At 37.5% G+C, this 23,302-nt stretch overlaps 1 protein-coding gene across 10 annotated transcripts in view; it reads left to right on the top strand.

The window, feature by feature from the left end:
- Positions 1-2,985: 2,985 nt before the first annotated feature.
- Positions 2,986-23,302, top strand: part of CEP350 (centrosomal protein 350) — a 137,116-nt gene continuing 116,799 nt past the window's right edge. For 3 of the 10 annotated variants that reach the window (XR_016392984.1, XM_089910511.1, XM_089910474.1), the window contains exons 1-6: positions 2,988-3,318; positions 6,301-6,513; positions 16,780-16,865; positions 17,894-17,940; positions 20,061-20,175; positions 21,015-21,174. Coding sequence is in view for 8 of the 10 variants with exons in the window: in XM_089910511.1 (XP_089766637.1) it covers positions 16,793-16,865; positions 17,894-17,940; positions 20,061-20,175; positions 21,015-21,174 (395 nt within the window). In the remaining 2 variants the exon portion in view is untranslated. Of the gene's footprint in view, positions 3,319-3,481; positions 6,514-16,779; positions 16,866-17,893; positions 17,941-20,060; positions 20,176-21,014; positions 21,175-23,302 lie in introns of those variants that run through there. The other 7 variants (XR_016392990.1, XM_089910505.1, XM_089910497.1 and 4 more) reach the window with 7 other exon arrangements.

Genomic DNA, 23,302 nt, shown 5'->3' with positions numbered 1-23,302 from the left:
AGGCACCAAGAGGTTAAGTAACTTGACCAAAGTTATTTGATTTGATCCAGGTCTACGTGACTCCAAAGTTTATGCTCTTAAACCACTGTGAAGGAAACAAAGAGCTTTATAGTCTAACGTGACAAAGGTGTGTAATATAAATGCAGAACTATCTATAGTAGGTACAGTCCTAAGGAGGTACACAGCATTGTGGAGTTCAGGGGTGCACTCAGTACCTGCAAAGGATGAGCAGTCATGGAATTTTTCCTGCAGTAGGTAGCTTTTGAGCTCGTACTTAAGGAATGTGGCAGAAATTGCAAACCAGGGTGATATGTGATCCAGGTTATGGAACAAAGGTCTAGAAGTAGGAATGAACGGGCCATGTCTGAGATGGAAACTGGCTTGAACATTACATCCAGTTAGGGAAATAATAATAGCCACTCTTTATTTCTCTCTTTTATGTGCCAGGCTCTTGACAGATATTATTTCTAATCTTTAAGACAACCCTATATGGTAGGTATAATTAGTCATGATTTATGGACAATAAAATGGAGGTTTTTGAGGTCATGGGCAAGTGATGGAGTCAAGATTTGAATTGGAATCTTCCTGACACCATATCCTTGCACTTTCTATTTTTTTGTGCTGCCTTACTTTAGGAAGATAGAAAGCTTGGCTGGTGTCATATTGAGAAAAGCCTTAACGACTGAGGTGAGGAATTTTTACTTATCTTGGCAGGCACAGGCAGGCCAGGGACAAAACTCAAGCTGAACTCTAGGAAGACTGCTGAAATCATTTGGGCAGGAGAAATGAGAGCCTGAATTAGAAGAGCTGTGGTGCACCTGGACAACAGGGAAGTGGATTTAAGAAACATGTATTATTGGTATTTAGAGACAATAGCTGATTGGGTAGGAGCAAGGCATAGAGAAGAATATATAGTATTTTAAAACTTTTTATTCTCTTAGTTCTCAGAAGTGTGTTTGCAATGGCCATTAACAGAAATACAGGACAGGAAGAGGAGCTGGCTTTGTGGGATTGAGGAGTGGGAAAACACATGAACTTAATTTGGGAGTTGGAGGTACCGATGACTTCTGTATCTATGTGGAGATGGGTAAGACAGTTGGAGATTCAGTCTGAAATTTTGGGCTAAGATCAAGTTCTCCAAGAAAGTTGAGAGTCAAAGCTACAGTACTCAACAAAGAATATAAAGAATATAAAGACACCAGGATCTTGGTGTCTTCTAAGAAGTAGGAAAAAAAGGGAGCTACATTAAATACTTATTATGTGCCTAGCACTACTGGCAGGGTAACAAACCTTTCCTCATTAAGCTTCCAATCTTGTTCAAGAGATTAATTACACTCATGAAAGAGCAAACAGTACAAAACAATATACTCAGGAGCCAACCTGTAGGGTATAAACAATAGGAGTTATGGGATGTTGAAAAGGAGAGGGGTTGATGTGTTGAAGTTCTTTTCAAAGTGAAGGAGAGGCCAAAGATCAGTACAAGGTATAAGAGGTGGAAATCGTGCATAGGCTGATATGAGGATAGCATTGCTCCCTACACAGTGACAGGAATTTTGGTGTTTTCTCTGTTGCCCAGGGGGCAGTATGGGGGTGAAAAAAATATAAATAGCCTTTGGAGTAAGGGAGACCTCAAATTTTACATCTGCTTTTTATTGATGGTGTAATATTGGGCCAATTACTTAGCTTATCAGCACTTTAAAAAAATGAGTATAATACTTAATAAGATGGTTGAATAAATTCAGTAAAATAACATGAAAAGCATCTATCCCACTGCTTTACATAGAAAGGTTGGGGAAAACTTAATTAACTCTCTCCTTACGTTGTTTTTCTTGCTACCACTTGCACCACTGGGATACCCACATTTCCTGTTTTTCCCCCCAGCACAGCTTCCTGGAGACACAGTACACATTTTACATATGTGCAGGATTTTTGTACATCCATTTACCTCCTATTCAGGCACAGCTATAGGCCCTAAGAGAGCGGGCAGTTACTGCCTCCAGCTTTTATTAAGATCCACTCGACAAGCATTATTGAGCACCTACAATGTTCCAGTTACTATGCTAGGCCCTGTTGGTGTATAAAGAGAAGAGAAAAAAAAGAGTCAAGATGAGAAACAGTCTCTGGATAAATAGCTATGTGAGTTCAGAAGGTGGAGGAAAGTGAAGGGTGGAGGGCTTGTGTGCAGTGAGCACCTAGCAGAAGGTGGCATTATTTGCAAAAGAGATGTCATTTAAGCTAAGTCTTCACAGATCATAGACTTCACCATGTAGAGATTGGGGAAAGTGGTTAAGGATGGTAGAAGATATGGTGATCATAGAGTCTCTTAAAGCACAGTTATATCAATGCCAACACCTAAGGGGAGGAAACTCCGTTTTACTTGCTCTGGAGTCTTAAGCCACTAAACAGAGTGCATGCTGAACAGAATTGTAACCCTCGCGAATGAAACGGCCACAGTGCCAGCAGTGGGTAACTGCCGCAGCCGCAGAGCTGCAATTACTCTGAAACTGACTGGGGTACAGAAGATTTATTTGGACAACTGGTGAAACATCATAAACACTGAGAAGCTGCAATTTTCAGACTTCGAGCTTATCCTTGTCATAACCCCAGCTTGTTTTTTTTCGGCCGGGGGTGAAACGCGCAGCCAGAAGGCCCACTTAGATGAAAGAGGGTGGGGGTGGCGGGGGGTGAGGGGAAGGTCTCCGCTGCGGATCTACTTTGGCTCCTCCCAAGACCTGCAAGGCTCAACCTTCGCCACACCAAACATGGCGCCCTCGAGCTTCCTCTCCTCGTTTTATCTCACACTTGCCTTTTGGCCACACTTAGCATGGCCCTAACCGAAGGTTGCATTCCTCTGGAACCGACTCGGGACACTTCTCGCGAGTTTTGCCTGGACCACCCACCCCCCCCCCCCCCCCCCCACTGCTCCCGCCCTGCCTCGCGCCGCCGCCACCGCCACTGCCGCTGGCGCCGCTCCTCCTCCGTGTCAGTTGTTGGGCTGTAATGGCGACTGGGCCGCCGCTGCTGAAGTGACTCCCGGGCGGGGGAGCCGGGCCAGACCTGCGCCAGAGGGAACTGCAGAGAGCCGCAGCTCAGGGGGTGGCTTGCTGTGGGGGAGGGGAGGCAGCCTTTCCGCCTCTCCTTCCTTCTCTGCAGACCGGCGGATCCCGGGAGCCGGTGCGAGGCGGGCACCCGGTGCGTCCCCGGAGCGGGGAGGCCAGGCCGGGCAGCCCTGGGGCCGGTCGGGGCGGCGTCACTGCACCCTCCGCCAGGCCCCGCGGGATGCACCGTGGGGGCCGAGGGCGGAGGCGACACTCTCAGGTGAGCTGCGGGAGGACCTGGCTGGGACCGCGGATGCTCGCTTAGCCTTCGCTGCCTCTGTCCGCGGTCCCGGGTCGGCGGGGGAGGCGGGGCGGGGCGCCAGGAGCCCTGGCCCGGTCTGGCGTCCCCCTCGAGGAGCCTCCCTGGGTCCTAGGCTTTGCTAGGAGGGCCATTCTGAGACCTAGGTTTCAGGTCCCATCGGTGCCTGCAGTAGACGAGATTTCCTTCCTTATCTGCCAGTGCCTGTCCCCCCCTCCCTCGCCCCTCCTCTCTTCTGCAAAAGGTGTGAGATACCTCTCGCCCTTGCTCTCCGGAGAAGTGTCTCTTCTTCATTTGGATATCTGGTATATTTTGGGAAATTCCGGGGAACTAGCTCCAGTGGCAAGGATGACTAGTTTCTGTTCCTTTTTGGTGGGGATAAACATTTTCAAGCATAGGGAAAACTTTGATCTTCGTCTTTGGCAGCTGCTGAATGTAGTCTGTCCATTTATTCACAAGTGATGTAGGGGGAGATTTAAAAAGCTTGTACGCTTTGAAAGTTGTCACTATTTTCCCCTGGCCTCTTTGAAGTGTAGCCTAACATGCTAAATGATATTTAGCTAATGTCACAAATATGGGTTGGAATTTGGCAGGCTTTTCGGATAGGAGGTTGCACATAGGTATAGATTTTGATGTGGTTTTTGTGTAGCAGCAAATCCTCCATATAGGAAAAAACACGTTGTCAGGAATAGTGATCAGTATCCACGTCTGTACTCCACCTGATTGTTTTGTTTTGATGGTGATCCTCGTTTTGAATTTGGAGAAGTCGTTGAATGGTTATGTTGCCATGTTAACGATACCTCCTCCAGCCCTGTATTTTAAGGGTTTTTAAAGAATGGCTATTTTAGGCAGACCTAGTAAGAACTTGAAAAGGTTTGTAGAGCAATTAAAATACTCTCCATTAAAAAAATTTCTTAGTTTAAAATACTGTGTTTAAACAAGGCAATGTGCTGCTAATAACATGAGATTGTGACTTTGGGGGATTGGTTGTTAGACCTATGGTAGAAGTTGCTTTAAGCCCATGGGTATGTAATAATTAGTTTTGGTGTGCTAAATTTACAAACTCCGTTCAGTGTAATAAAATAAATCTGAACCATTGAACCGTCATTGCATTGCATTTAAGATACTTTAATCAGATACATAAACATCAAGCTAGAATACATTGTATGTGTGGATAAATACATACGTATCTCAACTTTTCATAGTGAGTAGCACGGCTTGTGTTTGTAATAATGGTGAGTTATAGTATGTATACAATTTCATACATATGTGGAAGAATTTCTCTGATTCTCTGAGATATATTGGTGCGTAGTGTTATGTAAGAGCATTAATACTTGAACAGCCAGCCTCCTGTGGGGTAATTAATTTATGAGTTATGAAGTTTAGAATTTTTTTCTAATGGTCTGATTGCTAGTCTTTTGAACATTTTATAACACTTTTACCATATCATGGACAGAAGAAAGGAGATGAAGTCCCTATCTAACGAATTTTGTTGTTTGTTAAATAGCTGTAAGTTGGAGCAAAAAGAAACTGCTGTCTAAAATAACTTACATCATTTTTTGGTGTGCCTCTACATAAATTATTTAGTGCTCATAGCAATTTTGTGAGGTAGATTTGACAAATGTCCTTATTTTGTAGTTGTGGAAATTGACAAGGAATAAATAAATGAACAAGGAAGTTCATTTATTTATGTGAATGATGGTCTTATTTCCACAGATGATCTAAGACTTTAAAATTTTTATTGAGGTATAATTGTCATACTGGTTTCAGGCATATAGCATAATGATTCGATCTTTGTATTTATTGCAAAGTGATCACGTCTAGTTAACGTCATAGAATTAGTTTTATTTAAAATTGAATATTAATATAGATACTTCTGGCGTTTGGTTTTTTAAAATCTAAAAGATTGTGACAAGCCACTAGTTCCTTATGTGGATAACTGTCGGTACTTTAAAAACATTAGTATTTTCATAGCATTATGTTAATTAGTAACAAGCCATGAATTATTGTAGTGAATTGCTCTACTTCTGTATGTACTTTTTGCTTGAACAGTGTTCTTAAGAAATTGTAGTTAATTTGTCGTCTCTCATTTTGTTTGGATACTCAGAGTCCTGTCATCTTTAGTACTTCAGATCGTTTATATTCTTGGTTAGCTAAAACAAATATTCAAGCCACATGGTCAGCAGCATAACTGAAAAGTAGGGACATCTTGGTGATTTTATTATAGAATTGATGATTTAAAAAGTTAACTTACCATCTATACTTGTGATTGCTATTTTTGCCTTGTGGGGCAAGTCGTGAAGTAATTTTCTTTATTGACTTTTTTTTACAAAGTCAATTTCTAGTGTCACAAATCACTCCCGAAACCAGAATAATCAAAAGATTGCATAGGTTTTTTTGCATTAATATTTTTGTTCGTTATCACAAGTATAACTTCACATTTGCTAGTGGTTACTTTGGGTTATTATTTGCCTTTCTCATCTAGTGTGTAAGTTCCATGATGGCAGAGATTGTCTATTAACTGTTGTGCACCCAGTGCCTAGCACATAGTAAAATAGTCAATAAATATTGGCTGAATAAATTGACTAGAGAGTGGTCTTGGCATAGTATTTAAACAAAACAAAACACTAGTTCATGGTTCCTAGGCACACATCAACTCTTCTTAGGAATATAGTCCATAGATAAAGTCAAGTTTGCTAGGTGGCAGGGGAATGACAGACTGGTATTAAAAGGTTGCTGAGAAAAAAAAAAAAAAAAAGAAGGTTGCTGAGAATAAGCCACAGGTAGATCCTGAAAACTTTATTGACTATTTTAATGATTTGCTTAGATGTTCTGACAATAGTTATTGTAATTTAAAGAAAATGGAAGCTTTAAGACCCTGACCTGTTATACTAGTACTATAATTATAGGCTTGTAATAATTTTAAGTCTCTTTTAATTACAGCATTGGGAGCTTTAAATCTTAAAGGCTAGCTAGTCCAATTCCCACGTTTTATATGTAAGTAAACAGAGTTCATATGGAGGAAATATCTCACCCATAGTTGATTTCATAACTGGATGAAGACTCCACTATACAGCTGTGAAGTCTACATTTGTTTAACATGAAGATAATTATCAAATCAGAGGATAATTGTGAACAACCGGCAATCTCTTCTGTGTAAGTGTTAACTAAAAACTCAAAAAACAGGCCTCACTTTTCATGAATCAAATATTTATTTATTTATTTTTGGCTGTGTTGGATCTTCATTGCTGCGTGCGGGCCTTCTCTAGTTGGCGGTGAGCGGGGGCTACTCTTCGTTTTGATGCGCGGGCTTCTCAGTGCGGTGGCTTCTCTTGTTGCGGAGCATGGGCTCCAGGCGCATGGGCTTCAGTAGTTGTGGCACGTGGGCTCAGTAGTTGTGGCTTCTGGGCTCTACAGTGCAGGCTCAGTAATTATGGCACACGTGCTTAGTTGCTCCGTGGCCTGTGGGATCTTCCCGGACCAGGGCTAAACCCATGTCCCCTGCAGTGACAGGTGGGTTCTTAACTGCTGTGCCACCAGGGAAGCCCCCCAAAATATTTTTAACCTAAATATGAATCTCAAACTTCTCCTCTGTCATTGGGACTATAAATTGGTGCAACTGTTTCTGGAAGGAAATTTGGCATCACCTATCAAAATTAAAAGTGCACATATTCTTTGATAGAGTCATTTCATTTTTAGGAGTTTACCTTACAGAAAATTTAACACAAGAGCACTAGAACAAATCTATAAGGATGTTCATTTTAGCATTATTACAAATAAATGTCTACAACATTTGTAAGTAACAAAAAAAAATCCTAAATGTTTGTTGGTAGGGGAATAGTTAAAATTACAGTATATTTATGCTGTGACATACAATGCACTTGTTAATAGATTGAGGGATAGATATATTTACTTGATGAGAAGTAGCTGAGTGTTTCTTTGAGCACAGGAACCATGCAGCCAACTTTCTGGGTTCAAATCCTAACCATTCATTAGCTGTGACCATTAGCAGGTTACTTAAACTCATCTATAAAGTGGATATAATTATAGTTCTCACCTGACAGGGCTGTTGTGAGAATTAAATGAGTTAATATTTGAGCCCTAAGTAAGTACCACATAGGTGTTTGTAATTATTATTATGTTCTGACAAGGAAGAATGTTCATGATATAATATTGAGTGAAAAAAATAAGTTGCACTACACTGTGCAATATGATTCAGTGTTAAAACAAATACATAGGCAAAGAAATATAGTTTGATTTTGTTTTGATTTTGTATGTGCATAGGAAGGGCTCTGTAAGGATAGACAAACTATTAGCTGTGTTTATAGCTGAGAGAGTGGATGACTTTCCTTTTTTCTTTACTTTAGGCACTTTTGTGTTGTTTATTGTAAGTGGCATTATCATTTTTGAAACTCTTTTTTCTGAAAAAGAAAATATCGAGGCAGAATTTTTCTACTATTATACAGTCACATAATGTAGTTTTGAATATAGTTTTTCAGAGAGCTACAGAGTTCATCCACAGAATATCACATGATTAGATTCTGTTTCAAAACTTTTGTTGAGGGAAGGTTAAAATTAATCTATGAAAATTCCTGATGAATGTATTTATTTTTATTCTAGCTTTGTGACCTTACGTCTTATTTCTTAATTTACAAAGTAAGCACATAGGCTAGATCAGTGTTTTGTAAACCCGGGATCCCCAGACCGTGCCATGAGGTACCTGGGAGCACCGTAGTAAACTCACATGGGCACTGTTGAATATTTTTAAATTTTTGAGGGAAACTAATATTTGACAACTGTGGGTTATCTGTGGGATATTTGACGTCTGTGAGACCACTGCTTAAACTATTAGTTTGAGGTACTGTGCATGAGATTGTGCCACATTCCTTTCAATGACAGTTATGTCTCCAAAAAGCTAGGTTTTGGGGGTTGCTGTGATTAAAAGAAAGTTCTGTGCAGAAATCAGTGTGAAACAGTAAATGAAAGTGGCCGTGTCCAAAGTGATTTCAAGGTCTGAGAAATTATGTAATGTCTTTTAGGTGCACACATCCCATTAATAAGTAATTGTGGTTATTTAGTAATTAAAAGATTTCTTTTAATTTATATGTATTTTTCAAGCTGCTACTAAGTTGTTAGGACATAAATACTTACTAGGTTATACGGACCTAACTACCTAATAAATGGAACTGTTAGATAATATTTTGGCCTGTGGGCACTATGAAAAAATTACTGAGACACTAAGGGTTCTGTGAACTGAGAAAGCTTGGGAACCTCTTGAACTCTTTTGACTAGGACACCCATAGTAAAAGATAGATTTTCCATGGGAACATAATATACATAAATATGTATATATCTGTATATAAAATGAAATGAAAGTTTCACCTAAAAAATACCCTTGCTGCTTTCAATACGATATTTTCAATTCAGTTTTATTTGGTTTCATTAAAAAATGCAGGCTCTAACGTACCAGATTGATTCTTTTTGATCTACTATGTGGTACCATTACTACATGTTTGAAAAACATGAGATTAGATGACCCCTAACTTCCAGCTCTAATATGCTTTGTTCTCTGATTAGTTATAAATGAAGTTGGACTACACTTAAAACAATATAGATGCATCTCTGAAAAGTTGTGTAGATGCTACGCTTTCTTGTATGATGAATCATTTAAAATTCTATAGAGAAATAATGGTGTAAAGGAGATCTTTTTATAGATGGAAGGATATTTTTGCAACCAGAAGAATCGGATTTATCTTTGATGAATTTGAGGTTAGGTGATTTTTTAAAAAGTTAACCACTTAAAGTTTTTGTTGTTGTTGTAAATGGACTTGTAAAAGCTCCTTTGGAATCATGGCATCTCTCCCTTTTAAAAACTAGATTGATTGATTGATTTTTTAAAACCTACATCCTACTTTCCTTAAGCAACCATGTTTGTTTGCTTATTTACTTACTTTTGACTGCGTTGGGTCTTTGTTGCTGCGTGCAGGCTTTTTCTAGTTGTGGTGAGCAGGGTCTACTCTTCGTTGCGGTGCGTGGGCTTCTCATTGCGGTGGATTCTATTGTTGTGGAGCATGGGCTCTAGGCTCCCTGGCTTCAGTAGTTGTGGCACGCGGGCTCAGTAGTTGTGGCACGCGGGCTCAGTAGTTGTGGCTTGTGGGCTCTAGAGCGCAGGCTCAGTAGTTGTGGCTCACGGGCTTAGTTGCTCCGCGGCATGTTGGGTCTTCCTGGACCGGGGCTCGAACCCATGTCCCCTGCATTGGCAGGTGGATTCTTAACCACTGCGCCAGGGAAGTCCCTAAAAACTAGATTTAAAAATCATGAGTAATAGCACTGGCTTCATTTAACTGGCTTCATTTCATTCATGATTTTCATGTCTAAATCTATAAAATAAGAGTATTTTTTTAAAGAATTTCTTTTTAGTTTTGGGCTTATTTTAAAACATAAAATGCATATGTACACGAAAGAAGTTTTTTGCTTATCAGTGGTTAACCTCTTCATATATGAAATACCTGTGGGTTTTTTTTGCCCTGTTTGCATTTGAGAATTGGATTCTGAGATTTATCAATGGGACAATCATTCAGCAGGCAGGTCTGGAGCACCTGGTGGGTGCTGTGTACTGTGCATGGACTAGGGATATAAAGAGGAATAAAACATGGTCCCCACAGTGACATGTAAGGGACAGATATGTAAATAATAGTATGGAGGTGGGAAGGTAAGAGGAAAGATAAAGTGGGAGCAACTATACAGCGGCTTCCAGTGAAAGAAAAAGTTGTTATATTTGTTTCCTTAACAGCCTCTAAATTAGCTAAGTTATTGAATGTTGAAGGAAACTTCTCAAAATTATTTTTCCTTGTTTTTTTCCTTGAAACGTGATAAATGTATCTGCTTTTAAAAATTCGAAAACATATCCACTGGAAAATCTGCTTCCTTTCTTGGATCCTCAGTCCCTCTCCACAGAGTTAACCAGTGTTAATGGTTTCTTTTGTATCAGGGAAGCTTTTGTAGTGAAAATTTCATACTTTTGGGACAAAAAATAATCCTGACTTGCACTATAAGACACATTTATAAGGATATGTTCCTTGAGATTAATTTAGAAGAGTAAATATTTAGGATAACTAGATAGAGGGTAAACAAAGTATAGGCTCCTATTTTTAGGTTTTTTTAAGTAAAAGACTAGGGGTACCTTTAATCAGGCTCTAGTTTAGCTCTTCATTTCATATCAGTGGGGGACATTGTGTTCTTTGTGATCCCTATCCAGTCTCCTATACACCAGAGACCAAGCTGGTGCCAAATGTTATAGTTTCTTCTGGGTTTCCTGGATTATAGGAGGTCATTCTTAATTGTTAAAAGTAGTTGTTGAGGTTTGTATTTTATACGTAAAAAGAGGTGAGGCTAATTCTCAGGTCATTTGTTTTTGTATACCATATTACGGGAGTATTGGTTATTCTGAGAATTTACATGGAACAGTGTAGTAGGTCTGTTTTAGAGCCGGAATGTTTTCCACTTTTCCTAGCCTGGTCCCTACTAAATTTGTCTGTTTTATATTGAGACTAGATAGTATGACTGTTGCAGGGTTGTTTCTTTTCAGCCTTTCAGGCATAGATGGTTGTTACATCGGGTCTGATAAAGATGAGAGAACAGAAGCAAAGTTACGGAAAATAACTCTAGGAGAGCCAGAACGAAGTCGTTTCTTTTCATTTTTCATCGCCAGTACCTGCACATAGTAGGAGCCCAATAAATAATTGAGCTGAATGAGTCTATGTGACTGAATGAGAGCACTGTCAATAAATGTGAAAGGAAAATTTGCTGCTTGAAGATACTTGAGAATTGGCTATTTCAAAATGTCATATCTTATTTGTATATACATATGATAGGTATAGATCAGAGTTTGTCAAACTTCTTGGTGTCAAGGAGACACTTTATACTCTTGAGTTATTGAAAACTCAAAGAGCTTTTATGTGGACTATATCTGTTGATATTTGTTGTATTAGAAACTTTAAACATTTATTAGTTTATTTAAAATAACCATAAACTGTATCATATTAATACACAATTTTTAAAATAAAAAATAACTATATTTTCCAAAACAAAAAAAAATTTAGTGAGAAGAGTGGCATTGTTTGACATTTTTCAAATCTTTATAATGCCTGGCTTAATATAAGACATCTGGATTCTCATATCTGCTTCTGTATTCAGTCTGTTGTGATATCATATGTCATGGAGCCTTTGGGAAACTCCACTATACACACTCCCAAGAGAATGAGAGTGAAAAAGACAAATAATGTCTTAATATTATCATGGCAATAGTTTTGATTTTAAAGACATTCTTGAAAGGGTCTCATAGACCCTCAAGGATGCCTGGACCACGCTCTGAGAATTGGTGGTATAGATTATTAAATTCAAAGGGGAAAAGGATCTTAGAGGTCATATAGTATAATCAATCACCTCTTGTGGATATTTCTTACTTGTGCAACTGGAGTGTGATAGGGAATACCTCAAGTTTGTTTTTTGGGAATAATCATGACTTGGCTTTTGGAGATGATGAGTTTGATGTGTCTTTGAGATTTCTGAATAAGCAGTTGGTTATGTGGGTTAGGTTATCAGAGATAAGATCTGACCATAGTTTCAGAAACCAGTAACACAGGATCTATATCACTGTCTTGCACTTTGCCTCCTTACTATACTGCGAACTTAATTTTCAGAAAGCCTAAGAATACTTTTGTTATTTATGTGACTCAGAGTTTTATTTTAGTGACCATTTTACAGTGAGTTTAACTGGCATCTTGTAGAGAAACAAGTTGTTTCAGGTAAAAGTCAAAGCATAAATGAACAATACTGCTTTGTTCAGACTAAAGTTGGATATCACAAAACTAAAAAAGAACCTATATTTGACAGGGTTCTATTTGCATCATGTAAAATATAAATAAAAGCTCCAAACAATGGCTCAAAATATAAAAATGGCTTATGTGTGCGTATGGGAAGGAGAGGGCTGCAAAAGCAGTGGGGAGTGGTGGTGCGGGAGGGACCTAACTAACTTCTAAAAGTTAGCTAAGGATGACTCTAATTTGCCACAGAGAATGGAAACACAATTTCACTAAAGCTATGATAAATGATATAAAAAGAATCCAGTTAAAAGTGACATAAATAAAAAGGAGGAACACCTATAAATCAAGTAAGGATGCAACTTCATAAAACTATTTACTTGCTAGCAAACATAAAGCCAAGGAGTCCACACTTCATGAATCACCAAAATATTGACCTCAGAAGTACAAAGGCTCAGAGAAAACTAACCAGAGAAATTGCCCTTTTATTATGTAGGCTAGGAGTTCATAAATAGGGAGAATGGAAAAAGAACAGAAAAAGTAACTTTTAGAGGAAAGGAACTATAAGAATACTTCACCTGTTTCAAGATTTCCTCGCCTCCAGTTTCTCTCAAGAAAGTTCAACCATCAATTATATTTTCTCTCGTATATCTCTAGCCTCCTCCCCTCCCTGAGATTCTTCCTATCAGCATTTATACTTAATCAATTAAGTCTTCTTACTTAAAACAAACACAAAAAAACCCTCAATCCAACACCCTCCTCCATTACTGCTCTCTTTTTCCTTCACAAACTTCTCAAAAAGATTGGTTGAATACATTCAGTTTCCACTTAGATGATACTTTTCAGTCATTCTTCAAACAATTACAGTGTGGTTGCCACCCCCATTTCTCCACATTTAGCTCTCACTAAAATCACCAAAGACCTCTTTATCTCTAAACCTAATGGGCATTTTCAAATAACAAGCCCTCAACCTGCTTGGCCTTTTGGCAGCATGTTTGACCACTCTCTTGAAATACTCTTTTCCCTTGGCTTCCATACACTACACTCTGATTTCCACCTCTTCTCTACTTCTCTTTCTCAATCTCCTTTGCTAGCTAGTCCTTCTCTTTTAAATCTTGAGGTGCAAGAGGGTTTGACCTTGGGCTCTTTTCTTCTCTAAAACTATACTTTCTCCCTGGGTAACTTCATCTATGCCCAAGGCTACCATCTATACCATCTATATGCCAATGACTGCCATTATATGAATGACCATTAGAGGCTTTCAGAGGTTTGAGAGAGAGAGAGAGATCTAGATTTAATTTCCAGTTCTGTCTCATTACCTGAATGACCTTGGACTAGTTGCCTCATGAGACTGGAAATAGTATCTGGAAAACAGTATAGCCCTTGGCCCACATAGAAGAAACACGGAAAATATTAGCTATGATTATTACCTATTAACTGCCCTCATGGTCATCCCCCAGAGTGTTAAGAGGTCTGTAATTTTGGCTTCTGGTTTAAAATGATTGTTGTCTTTTTGTTTTGGCTGCTTTGGGTCTTTGTTGCTGCGCATGGGCTTTCTCTAGTTGCGGTGAGCAGGGGCTACTCTTCATTGCAGTACGTGGGCTACTCTTCATTGCAGTACGTGGGCTTCTCATTGCGGTAGCTTCTGTTGTTGCAGAACAAGGGCTGTAGGTGTGCAGACTTCAGTAGTTGTGGCACGCGGGCTCAGTAGCTGTGGTGTACGGGCTCAGTAGCTGTGGTGCGTGGGCTCTAGAGTGCAGGCTCAGTAGTTGTGGTGCACAGGCTTAGTTGCTCTGTGGCATGTGGGAATCTTCCCAGACCAGGGCTCAAACCCGTGTCCCCTGCATTGGCAGGCAGATTCTTAACCACTGCACTACCACGGAAGCCTGCATTTATTTTAGTTTTAAAGTGAAGTCTGCCCAAAGAAAACTTTTGTCACATCATTGACAGATTATTTAGTAATGTAGAATAACTCATGTTCGTTTAGTTATCACTTGACACTTGGCCAGACCACAAGTATCTTTGTGAGGAGAGTAAAGTGAGTTAATTTTTTTAACTGTGTTGGTAGCTGATTAAAGTTTTTATGGTTAGAAAATTTTTTTCTCATTACAAAAAAACTTTATGTTTTATGAAGTAGCGTACTTCTCATACATATAAAACACAAGTTGAATCCAGGTACCCTGTTTGAAACAGTCTGCAGGAACCATCTTTTCACATATGCATTGCCACTAGAGATTGGAATATGCACAGTGTTGGTTACATACAATAAAGTCTGATTAATCTTTATTTTTTAATAATTCATATGTCATAGAATACAAGTCAATCAGAAAATTACTTTCAGTAAAATTTCGCTACCAGATAACAAAATGCAGTCATTAAGAATCTATATGACAGATACCAAATAATAATTAAGAACCCAATTTTCTTTGCTGAGTTGGACTTAAATAAAATCTTCACTTAATCTTTGGAAAGATAGCTCTTTGTCATTAATTTTTGTTTTATTTTTTTTGAATTTTAATTTTTTATGCAGCAGGTTCTTATTAGTTATCTGTTTAATACATATTAATGTATACGTGTCAATCCCAATCTCCCAATTCATTCCCCCCCCCACCCCTGCTTTCCCCCCTTGGTGTCTGTACATTTGTTCTCTACAGTATGGTTAGAAAATTTTTTAACTATTGGCATATTTGTTCATTTTAGATTTTCTACTACCCCTGTCTGTTTTTAAAAACCTAGATTGACTTTTCTTAGAGTCATATTGTATTATCTATGAAAATTTGTATTTTAGAACGTTTTTGAAAATCTTTTGTGAGAAATTTATAAACCAGGATTGTTTACTATAGGAGAAAATAACTCCCTTAAAATTAATTATACCTTTAGTTTTACGTGTTTGGACTTAGTAGGTAGGCTTTTCCTTTTCTTAAATTAGGGTCTTTAATATTCACCATATTGAACTGCCATTGAAGAAAATTATTTTTATCAAATATGACAAAGGTTTAATATATTTATAATGTAAGAACTCAGCAAATTTAAAAAAACTTTAATATCCTGGTAGGTAAGTGGGCAAAGGACAAGAAAAGATAATTCACAGATGAAGAACTTAGATTAAGATCTATGGCAGAATGTTTAGTCCTGCTAGCAATCTACTAAATTCAAATTAAAGCAACCATATTCTTCCCTAATAGGAATATAATTAATATTCCTTAGTAATCAGCAAAAGTAAAAAGCATAGTTAATATTGAAATATATTAATGAAACTGTTGGGTTCATGTTATTGTAAATTGGAAAACAGTTCAACATTGGATCTCTAGAGTAGCATGTTCTGTACATTCTTTAGTTCAGTTTTAGCACACTTTGTAGATCCTGTTCTAGATAAGTGATCCAAATGAGCATTAATGTACACAAATATGTTCATTTCAGTGTTATTTATAATAGAGAAAATGAGACGTAATACTGTATTGATAATCTCTTGCTGGCTAACTCCTTCCAGGATAGTTCGCTCATATGGCTGTAGGCAGGAAGCCTCAGTTTTTTTGCCACATGGACCTCTTCATAGGGCTGCTTGACTGTCCTCATGACATGGCAGCTGGATCCTTAAGAGAGAGGGAGAGAGAACAAGCAATGCCTTTTATGACTTAGTCTTGAAAGTCACACTGTCGCTTCCACCACATTTGATTTGTTAAAAGTGAACCACTAAGTCCAGCTCACATTCAATGAGAGGAAAATTAAGCTCCTCTTCTTTTTTTAAAAAAATTAATTTATATTTTATTTATTTATCTATTTTTGGCTGCATTGGTTCTTCGTTGCTATGCACAGGCTTTCTCTAGTTGCGGTGAGTGAGGGCTAGTCTTTGTTGCAGTGTGCAGGCTTCTCATTGCGGTGGCTTCTCTTGTTGTGGAGCACAGGCTCTAGGCACACAGGCTTCAGTAGTTGTGGCATGTGGGCTCAGAAGTTGTGGCGCACGGGCTTAGTTGCTCCACGGCATGTGGGATCTTCCTGGACCAGGGCTCAAACCCATGTTCCCTGCATTGGCAGGCGGATTCTTTTTTTTTTTAATTTTAAAAAAATATTTATTTATTTTTGGCTGTGTTGGGTCTTCATTACTGTGTACAGGCTTTCTCTAGTTGCGGTGAGCGGAGGCTACTCTTCGTTGTGGTGTGCAGGCTTCTCGTTGCAGTGGCTTCTCTTGTTGAGGAGTACAGGCTCTAGGCGCGCAGGCTTCAGTAGTTGTGGCACGCAGGCTCAGTAGTTGTGGCTTGAGACCTCTAGAGTGCAGGCTCAGTAGTTGTGGCACGTGGGCTAAGTTGCTCTGTGCCGTGTGGGATCTTCCCGGACCAGGACTCGAATCCATGTCCTCTGCATTGGCAGGCATATCCCTAACCACTGGGTCACCAGGGAAGCCCATGATATAATTTTTAATGTTTTAGTTTTCCAAGCAAAAATAAAGTTGTTAGATTATCAGGAACTCTTAAGAGAATACAGATATAACTTTAAGAGATGACAAAATTCTTTTCTGACTTTTATGAAAGGCAAGTTAGGGCATTTTCTTTACTAATATTATAATACTGATTTTCAGTGAATGCTGATGATGTGATTGCAGGTAAATTGGCAGGATGAGGAGCAGCAAATCAAAAGAGGTGCCTTTACCAAATCCAAGGAACTCTCAAAGCATGGATACTGTTCAAGGTATGATTTGTTTTTTTTTTTGAAACTGAACTTAATGATTTGTTTAGGTCATGTGCCTAAAATTCTGGGCTATTCAGTAAATGAAAATTATCCATATGCTTTGATTTATAACAAGTGGATAAATAATTTTTAAAATTCAATTTTGTTTTAAATATACAAGATACCTTATATTCAAAGGCACCCAATAGTAAACTGTTTTGTAAGGGAAAACATCCTTTTTAAAAATGAATCAGTATATGTAAAATTAGTTATATACAATATCTTACAAATTCTGACTTAATGTTAATAAATATCATACAGCTCCCAATATAGTTATAGACCTGTAGTGCACAGATAACAAAAATAGTAGTCTCATTGAACTCTTTTTTTTTTTTTAAATGATGCATTGAGGGTAACTTTAATTTAGGGCATGATATTTTTTGAGGGACTTTGACAAACTGGAGTATATCTGGAGCAAGATTATTGGGTTTGTGAGGGATCTGGATATCACGTCACATGAGGGGCATTTGGAGGAGATGAAAATAGTTATCCTAGAGAAGGATGACTCAAGGGAAATATATAGACTTAAACTCTTTGAAGGGCTGTTATCTGAAAGACTAAATAGATGTTACCTTGTTTCTACTAGTAGATTGAAGTCTGGAGTAGTTTTCCAATCTTTTCATATCATAATATGAAATGCAGTACAATACTATATTTTGTATTTGTTCAGTTCATTGGGATAAACTGAGGGTACTGCTTATTGTTAGAGATGTCTGATGGAGTGTAGGTGGCGGGGGCATGTTAGTCCAGTTGCCCTAAGGACTAGTGGGATCAGTGTCTAATACAACTAAACCTTATATTGGGAAGCTCGGCTTTAGAGGATGGGAGAGGAATCATGTTTTGGCTCAATATAATAAAGCACTTGCTGGGGAATAGTTCTGCCTAATAAAGTGATTCTCAAACTTTTGAGTGCATTTGGGACCTATTAAAATGCAGATTCCAAGGTACACTTCAGAGATTCTAATTCAGTAAATATCAATATTCCCCAGCAGATATAACCACACCATGGGATGCACTTTCTCAGACCAAGGCTGCTGTAAGTAATTATAGGTTCCATTTATTTCTTTCTAATCTAAAATTGATTGCCTGTTATGATTGAATAGATTACAGTTTTTTCCTGTAGTGCTTTTTTGATAAGAAAATAAGGTTAAACATTTCTGTAAGAAGTTATCTATATGTTACAAAATGAACATTAATGACAACTATTAGACAATAAAGCAATAATTAAGACACTAAGTATCAGAAACATTAACACTATGGCATATAAAAGATTAAGATAATTTGTACTGTTTATTCTGCTTTAATAAATTTGCTCAATTGGTATGTTGAGATGAAGATTTAAAACATAGAATGTATTTTAGAAGGTGGGGCTTTGTCTATGTAAAAGGCTCAGAGTCAGGAAATGAAAGGAACAGCTTTTCCTTGAGTGAACTGTGAGTTACCTCCTCTTTTTTTGTGGCAATAGCAGTCTGTTTTCTCTTAGCACTGCTGAAGAAGCATGATTATGGGCAAATGTTCTCATTTATGTTCTGTCCAATCTTGTCTGGAGTTTAGAAATCCAAATTTGGCAAGTGATACATAGCTTCTTCAAAGAGAGACCTTTTCCTTTTTTCTTTTTCATCTGCTCTCTAGGCAAATTACTCTTCTAATATATATTTTGTTTGTTTTCTTTTGTATTCTACCTGAGTTCGAATTATCTATTTCTTTACTGTCTGAATATGGTGTTTTCTGTCCCCTAATCTTTTGAACTGGTTTGAAAATCAATCTGGAAAAGGTACTATAACCTAGGTTTGGTCATAATGCAGAGTCAAATTTTGGCCCTGTGAATACAGCAATCAGTATATATTCTCTCTCTTCTACATGAGTATTGCACATCTATAACATAGGAATAGTTTCTATCCCCAGTTTAATTTAGAGCTAAACTAATTTAGAGCTGAACTGTTAATAGTTGTTTTCCAAAAAAATTATTGGGCTTTTAAAAAGAATTTTTAGGGATAAGTGGTTCATAATATAAATGGGGGAAAACGTCTGATACAGAACTATTAATATATAAAGGATTATTCCAATCTTGTGAGTACATTGCACTGCAAAAATCTGAAAGAAGATAAATCAGAATTTTACACAAAGTTTCTATCTCTGTGTGGTGGAATTTTGATGATTTTAATTTTATTTTTTTCTGTTTTCTGTTTTTTTCAAGTTTTCTCCTGTAAGCATGTGCGGGGAAAATGCTATTTAAAATCATTGGTGGTAATATCAAAAGTCTACTTAAAAAAAAAAAGAAAAAAAGTCGACTTAAATTGTAAAGCGTATGGAAACCTGAATTCTATCTTGTGAATTTTGTCCTTATTGTGAAACTTATTCTGTAGATATAAAACTATAAAAAATTGTGGTGGGCTTCCCTGGTGGCACAGTGGTTAACAATCCACCTGCCAATGAAGGGGACACGGGTTCAAGCCCTCGTCTAGGAAGATCCCACATGCTGCGGAGCAACTAAGCCCATGCACCACAACTATTGAGCCTGCGCTCTAGAGCCTGCAAGCCACAACTACTGAAACCCGTGAGCCTAGAGCCCGTGCTCTGCAACAAGAGAAGCCACTGCAGTGAGAAGCCCGCGCACCACAACGAAGAGTGGCCCCTGCTCGCTTCAACTAGAGAAAGCCCGCGCGCAGCAATGAAGAACCAACGCAGCCAAAAAAAAAAAAAAAAAAAAAAGTTGTGGCTATTTGAATAGTCCTAAATTTTAGTTTAGCTGAATTGTTTTTTCCTCATTTTTGCATGTAAAATGCATAAAATATATAGAAATGCACAAATATGTAGCTTAATGATATTCAACATACAATGTCAGAAAATTTACTGCTTTTAAAAAACTCAATGATTAAAAAAATAGGTCAACAGGACAAATAGAAACTCCTTGATGTTCTACAGACTTTTTGATTTTCTTGTCCAGATTTGGGCAGCATTGAGCCAGTTGTTAGTAGAGCTTAAGTAGTAAATAATGGGAAAACTATTTTTTTTAATTAAAATAAAGCATTCCTAAGTTTTTTCTACTTTGGAGAAAGGTGTTGGACAATATAGTTTTAAATAAATAATTAAATTGATGGTAGCTGGTTAATTTATAGGATTAACCTGTTTGTTTTGATGGTGTTTAAACTTTAGCTGAGACATATTGAAAACAAATTGGAAGTAGCCCCTACAAGTACAGCTGTGTTTGATTCTGTCATGGATACCAAGAAATCTTCTGCAAGTGCTACCAGAAAAATAAGTAGAAAAGGTATGTATGAGGTTAATTCCAAAGATATAAATACATTAAATATGAATTTTGATGTTTTATTTCAACTTAATTTCTTCTTATAGTCCCATGTATTTCCTTGTTCTTTTGTCAGAGACTATATACCTCATCAGCATTTAGGTTTTTTTTCTTTGGTACTGAGTAGTTATGAAGCAGCCTTGTATTCAGTGACTGTAGATGACATTTTCACCATCTTTTGATCAGGGACTTAGCACCACTGCATCACCTTTGATAGTGACTTTTCATATGTTGTTAATGAGAATTTGATTTTGAGCCTTTAGGGTTATAATGTCTTTTTTTTTTTTTTAATTCACAGGTATATCACTTTGAAATTTAGTTGACTTAAGATTTATATTTTTTTGTTGGGGTTTAAAATCAAAATTCTGTCTTAGAGACACTATCATAAATTGACACAGTGTAAATATTTTCTTTGGTTACCTTTCATATATTTAATTCTGTGGTTGCATAATTAGTGGAATAAACCTGCAGGTTAGTACTTTCCACCGATACTGTGATTCTTTTTTATTAATCTGTGAGCCTTGGGTTTTATCTGATACTTCTTTTTTTTGAGTCAGAACTTTTGACAAAAAGGAATTTTTTATGTAGAATTTTATTTTACATTGTTTGCTCAGAATATAGTCTTTCTCTATAAGTTGAGTTACTGTAATAATTTAACCTGAATTTTTCCCATCTACTTATATAATATCCAACCAGGGATTTCAGAAATAATAGATACCTAAGTTATTTTCTTAAATACTAGCTGCATTCAGAGACAGTCGTATTTTATATCATATGTTCTCATAGATTTCCTTTTTCTTCAGATGGTAGATACCTGGATGATTCTTGGGTTAATGCTCCAACCTCCAAATCTTCTAAATCACGAAAAGAGAAATCTCGTAGTCCTCTCAGAGCTACCACCCTGGAGAGTAACGTAAAGAAAATTAATCGTGTGGAATTTCGTGAACCTTTGGTTTCTTACAGGTTAGTGTTTTTTTGTTTGTTTGTTTTGTTTTTTAAAAATTATCAAATAGAGTTAATCTGTAGTATTTATAGTAAGAGTATAGTTTATTTTCTCAGTTTTTCATAGCACTGTGGATCTAGTATTATTACCTTTTTCATTTTCCAAAAAGGTAAAGCAAAATCTTTTATATTATGAAATGCTGACTTTCTGTTCTTTTACAGATGGAATATTTGGGGAGAAGAAGTAGTAATATTTGCTCCAGACCACTGCCACTGTAATAAATATGTTTCCTACAAATGAATTATTCAGTTTCTTTTATCACCTTCTGTATGAAACATTGCCAGATCTGCTTCTACCCCAGTTCATTCTCCAGCTTATTTAACTCTTCCTCTGTGCTTCCTCTTCCTCTGAAAGAGCACTTTCATGTTGGCATTATATTTTGATTCCATATCTACCCATTACATTAGTTTATCTAAGACTGTAAATCTGTCTTATTCTCAAAGCATTATCTTAATGCCTGTTATTTACTAAGTATTCTAGATATTTTTTCCAACATTTTATTATGAAAATTTTCATATTCATAGAAAAGTTGAAAGAACTGTATAGTGAATATTTAATGAGTAGTGATTGAAAGACTGTGTGAAATTACTTCACTTTTTTTTTTTTTGGTGAGTTGTTCTTTTTAAGATTGAAGCATGGTAGATAACGTACCATTTTATGCTTTATTTTATTCTCTACGTATGCTAATTTTAGACCTGTGAATTGTTGCAGTCTGGTCAAGATAGTGAAAATAATTGAATTTAGTCTTGATCTCTACAGAGAGAAGCTACAGAACTCAGTTCTCAGCCCCCATCTTGTTTAATAGTCAGCCATTCAGAACAGTGTCTAATGTTTTTTGGGTCATGGGCCCCAGTGAGAATCTGATGAAAACTGTGGACTATCTCCTTAGAAAAATGCACACACTGTGCACTCACAATAGATACAAAATTACCATATTATGCTGTAATAGAGTCATGACTCTAAGAATTCTTGTGGCATTTAGAGTTTTATGCCTATACGTGAAACATTTAGATCAGTACTTACAATGGAACCATTAATGTGAACCACACATATGTAATTTAAAGATTTTTAGTAGTCACATACACACACACAAAGATGTTTTACATTCTTTTTTGTTTTAAATCTTTAAATCTGGTATGTAATTTACATTATAGCACATCTCAGTTTGGACTAACCACATTCAAGTGCTCAGTTGCCACATGTGGTAAATGCTACTCTTTCAGACCTTGCAGGTTCAGATGGTTGTTTATCTGCTTTTATAACTTTGCTGGGTAGTTTTTATTTTTCTTTTCTTTTTAAAATTTTTTTTATTTATTTATTTTTTGGCTGTGTTGGATCTTCGTTGCTGTGCATGGGCTTTCTCTAGTTGCAGTGAGCATGGACTACTCTTCATTGAGGTGCTCAGGCTTCTCATTGCGGTGTCTTCTCTTGTTGCGGAGCACAGGCTCTAGGCACGCAGGTCTCAGTAGTTGCAGCATCCAGGCCCTAGAGGGTGTGGGCTTCAGTAGTTGCGAAGCATGGGCTCAGTAGTTGTGGTGCGCGGGCTCAGTAGTTGCAGTGTGCAGGCTCTAGGGCGTGTGGGCTTCAGTAGTTGTGGCACGCAGGCTCAGTAGTTGTGGCTCACGGGCTCTAGAGTGTAGGCTCAGTAGCTGTGGCACATGGGCTTAGTTGCTCCGCGGCATGTGGGATCTTCCCAGACCATAGATCGAACCCGTGTCCCCTGCATTGGCAGACAGATTCTTAACCACTGCACCACCAGGGAAGTCCCTGTTGGGTAGTTTTTCATGTATTCTTCCTACTGCTGAGGCTTGTCTTCATTAACCTCCCTTTTAATTAACTGCTCTGTTCCTAAAATATAACTTATTAGAATGATATGTAAAATAAAAATAGTTCGTGAAGGAATACTTTTGCTAGTGTTTTTATGAGTAGAGAACATGGACTTTGTGATATGTACTTTGGCTGTGTCCAGTCTTCTTTGCTTATTTTGGTGTTTCTAGATATGCTTTACATAATTTGAAGCTGCCAGAAAAGTTGTCTGTGTTTCAGAGAGGTTAAACTTTACTAACCACATTCATTTGGAGGAAAATA

The sequence above is a fragment of the Delphinapterus leucas genome, chromosome 1 (assembly GCF_059928025.1).
Source record: "Delphinapterus leucas isolate spDelLeu-1000000601 "Yukka" chromosome 1, BTC_Dleu_Yukka2, whole genome shotgun sequence".
NCBI lineage: Eukaryota > Metazoa > Chordata > Mammalia > Artiodactyla > Monodontidae > Delphinapterus > Delphinapterus leucas.
The sequence above is the reverse complement of the archived record's forward strand: the minus strand, read 5'-3'. Positions and strand labels throughout refer to the sequence as shown.